The sequence below is a fragment of the Colobus angolensis genome, unplaced genomic scaffold (assembly GCF_000951035.1).
Source record: "Colobus angolensis palliatus isolate OR3802 unplaced genomic scaffold, Cang.pa_1.0 Scaffold47, whole genome shotgun sequence".
Lineage (NCBI taxonomy): Eukaryota > Metazoa > Chordata > Mammalia > Primates > Cercopithecidae > Colobus > Colobus angolensis.
Window position 1 is genome coordinate 5,023,405 of NW_012118154.1, and position 3,904 is coordinate 5,027,308.

The following is a 3,904-nucleotide window of genomic DNA, read 5'->3' on the forward strand; positions in this document are numbered from 1 at the left end:
GAGAGAGAGAGAGAGAGAGAGAGAGAGAGAGAGAGAGAGAGAGAGCCCTGTGTTTGAGAACTTTGCAACTAATTTCATTACCTACAAAAACAAAATGAAAATCAGCAGCAAGCAGGCTGCCATCAAGAGAGACCCAATCTCTGGCCACATTCAGCCCCCAGAGCACCGTCTGCAGCCTCTGAAGGAGAAGATTGCTGACGGCTGTCCCGCCTCCACATCCTAAGGATGCTTTTCTAGTCCCTGCGCTGGAGATGCGAGGCTGCAGGTGTGTCCCTGCCCAGCCTGCCCTGTCTCTGCCCCGCCGCCGCCTCCCCGCGGTCCAGTCACCTCAGGTGCCAGCACGGGGATGTAGTAGAGCTGCAGGCTGAGTCTGGGAGTGAGGCAGAACTTCTGGGTCTCCCGTTTCCTAGCAACGGGCAGCAAAGCAGAGGAGGTTAGGGGCGGGGCTTGGCTTCAAAGAGACTCGGCTCCGCTATTTGTTATCTCTGGACCTTGGGCAATTTGTGTCATCTTTCTGAGCCTCTGCTTTCTCATCTACAAAATGGGTACAGTAATGTCTCCCTCACAGGATGGCAATGATGGTTCACGGAGCTAACAAAGCAGGGACTGCGGTGCTCTGTGACGGCTGCTGGCACTGTGTGGCATCCTCCTCTGTCCCACCCTGGCCTCTGCCTCCTGACCCTCTCTTGCGGCCCTGTGATCCTTCACCAGCCCATGCCAGGCCCACCTGTACCCCTGACCAGCGCCCACCCCAAGTCCCCACCTTGGGACCCCACCTGAGTCTGTGGTAGGCCTGGGCCAGGCGCCCCAGCATCCTGTCGTCTCCCAGCACAAGTACCCGGGCTGTGTGCAGCCGGGAGACACCGGGCAGCACTTCCCCATCCCCACCGGGCCTGCCTGTCCTCCGGTGCAGCCCTAGGGGCCCGTCCCAGCCGCCAGGCATCAAGAAGTCCAGGGGCCACGCACGCTTCTTGATGCCCCCTTTGCGCTGCAGCCCAGCTCGCTCCATCTCAGGGCTGCTGGGTGCAGGCAGTTCATCAGCCCCCGGGGGAAGGTCCCGCTCGATGCCACTGTCAGTGGACAGCACGGAAACCCGGGCCAACTCCCGGTCTAGCCGGAGGCCCTGCAGATCCAAGACCTCCAAATCAGCACTGAGGCGCAGCTGGGATCTTGGGCGGAGGAAGAGCACCAGTTCCTTCCCTGGGATGGGGGAACAAGGGCAGTGAGGACACGTAAGGCAGGCAGGGCTGTGTTCCTGATTCCAACCAGTGCTCCTCAGAGGATACACACACACACAGAAACACAGACAGACACATAAGGACACACATATGAACAGAGACACACACACAGACACAGAGACACACAGATGCACACACACACAAGTACACAGACATACAGACACACACACATGCACAGACACACACACACATGCAAACACACTGACAAACACACACATGCACGCATATGCACACGCACAGACACAGACATATACCACTGTTTCCAGACAGCTGCACGGGCACGTACAGAGCTGCTCCTCGCCGGTCCACAGGTGGAAGGTGATGTAGGGGCTGGGCAGGGGAATGCTTGGTGGCCGCTCTTGGACAGGGTCACCTGCAGAAAGGAGCAGGCTATGGAGGCCATGGAGGAGGCCATGGGACCCTCCCCATCTGCCCTCTCCATCCTGCTCAGCTCCTGTGCAGGGTCTTAGAGGGGTGGCAGGGACTCTCTCCTTCACATCTGGTCTGCCTTTCCATCTCTGCCACCACCAGCCCATCCAGGGCCCAACAGTGCAGCTGTCCCCTCCCTGTCCAACAATGCTTAGTAGCTATGTTTCCTTAAACCTAGCTCAGCCCTTAGCGGGTCTTCACAGACCAGCTCACAAGGCCTTTTCCAACCTATTCTCCTATGCTGGCCACGCCTTCAGCCCTGTGCAGCCACCAGACTGGCTTCTCCGCTGTTCTTAAAATGCCCTGCCTGCATCCAGACAAGGCAGAAAAGACCCCTTCCCTTCTCAGGGCTGCTTCCAACATCTTGCACGCAGCAGACACTCAATGAACATTCGCTGCTATCAGTGATGCTGACAAGAACACATCAGCAAAGTTTGGGGGCAGCAGGGACCCCGGGCGGTCCAGGGGAGAGACCAAGACCAGCCCTTCTTCCTGCTCCTCTTTCTAGAATATTTTCTGACCACTCCAGTGGCCCTTGGCGGTCATTCGCTCCGAGCAGACTTTGTCTGCACACTGGGCACACCTCACATGTGGCCTTAGGATTTGGCTATTTCTATATTGCTGTGGCTTCCCCCTCCTGAGGCTGCAAGCTTCTTAGGGGAGAGCAGCTAGTGTTCACTGAGCACCTACTGCCTGCCAGGCCTTATTCTACTCACCTGGCACACAGTGTAATCATTTCTCTGGATCCTGCCAATGGCCCTGGGCAACAGGTGACATTATTATCCTCAATTTACAGGGGAGGAGCCAGGACACGGAGAGGTTGAATGACTGGCCCAAGGTCACATAGTAAATAGCACGGTGAAGACTTGAACCCAGGCAGCTCAGCTCCAGAGTCCCTGCTCTTACCCACAACACAGTGCTTATAACCACCGCTCCATACTGCCCCCTACAGCCACAGGGGCTTGACGGGGGTGCTGCCTGGTCATTCAGATGCACAGGGCTAAGCCAGGTGTGGTGGCAGATGCCTGTGGTCCCAGTTACTTGGAAGGCTGAGGTGGGAGGATCACTTGAGCCCAGGAGGTCAAGGCTGCAGTGAGCCATGATCGTGCCACTGCCCTCCAGCCTGGGTGACACAGTGAAACCCTGTCTCAAAAAAATAAATAAATAAAATAAATAAATAAATAAATAAAATAAATGCACAGGGCAAGTCTGGGCAGGAGACAAGTGCCCTTGGATGTGGCTTGGGGGCAGCCCAGATGATATTGCCTGATCCACGCAGAGTCACTGGTGAGTGTTAGCAAGGGGCCACAAGGCGAGCAAGGTCAGACTGGCCCCAGGGTTTGTTCCAGCTTGGGGTGCAGAAGCAGCTTTTTCCATGTGGGATCAGAGGCAGTGTAGAATATTAAAGCAAAAGAGCGGAAAACTTCGAAGATGGAGTCTTGAGGCAGGGACTATCCTGCCCACCTCACCCAACTGCTGTGGCCTCCACCCGACCTTGGCTGCCAAGTTCAAACCCAGGGCCCACTAACCTCTTCCAGTGGATTCCAGTCCTTAACCCCATGCCTTATAACTACAGGTGCACGATCAGAGACCATGCATATCTGGGACACGTAGGCTGACACATTCCGTGATACTTTGGGTGACCATGAAACAGGACCCAAATCAGAACCATCCTACAACAGCCAGGAAACATATATTCGGGATTTTTCTCTGGGCTATTTCAGATGCCCCCATCCACATGGGGCTTGAGTCAGGGTAGGCATTATCTTACCTGCATTATGCCTTGCATAAGATAAGGCGTTATCTTATAAATATGCAAATAGGGAAGGGTGAGGAGTAAAACTCTATGATACCAGATATAAATGATGTTGACTCATCTGCCCTTTTAGATACTCTGGTCCTTGGACGATCAAATCCTTTGATTACTACAGCTGAGTGGTGAATTAGACAGCCTGGATTTGTATCTTGCCTTTGCCACTTACTGCCTTGCGTGATCTTGGGCAAGATATTTAACCTCTTTCTAACTCAGTTTCATCCTCTGTAAAATGGGGATAATAATAGTTTCTAGCTTATAAGTTGACCGTGAGGTTTCATTGATTTAATACAGTACAGGCAATATATTTAAATATATGTAAGGTGATTAGAACAGCAACTGGAGTATAGTAGGGGCTCTGTGGGCAACAGCTTTTATCAGGACCAAATTTCCCGCCTTCTTTTTTTTTTGTTTTTTGTTTTTT

The 3,904-nt window shown here is 53.7% G+C and overlaps 1 protein-coding gene across 1 annotated transcript in view; it reads right to left on the reverse strand.

The window, feature by feature from the left end:
* Positions 1-3,904, reverse strand: part of PIK3R6 (phosphoinositide-3-kinase, regulatory subunit 6) — a 52,626-nt gene that overhangs the window by 26,254 nt on the left and 22,468 nt on the right. The window contains exons 5-8 of the mRNA XM_011958644.1: positions 1,944-2,077; positions 1,525-1,611; positions 777-1,200; positions 328-406 (exon numbers count right to left, since the gene is read on the reverse strand). Of these exons, the coding sequence (XP_011814034.1) occupies positions 328-406; positions 777-1,200; positions 1,525-1,611; positions 1,944-2,077 (724 nt within the window). The remainder of the gene's footprint in view (positions 1-327; positions 407-776; positions 1,201-1,524; positions 1,612-1,943; positions 2,078-3,904) is intronic.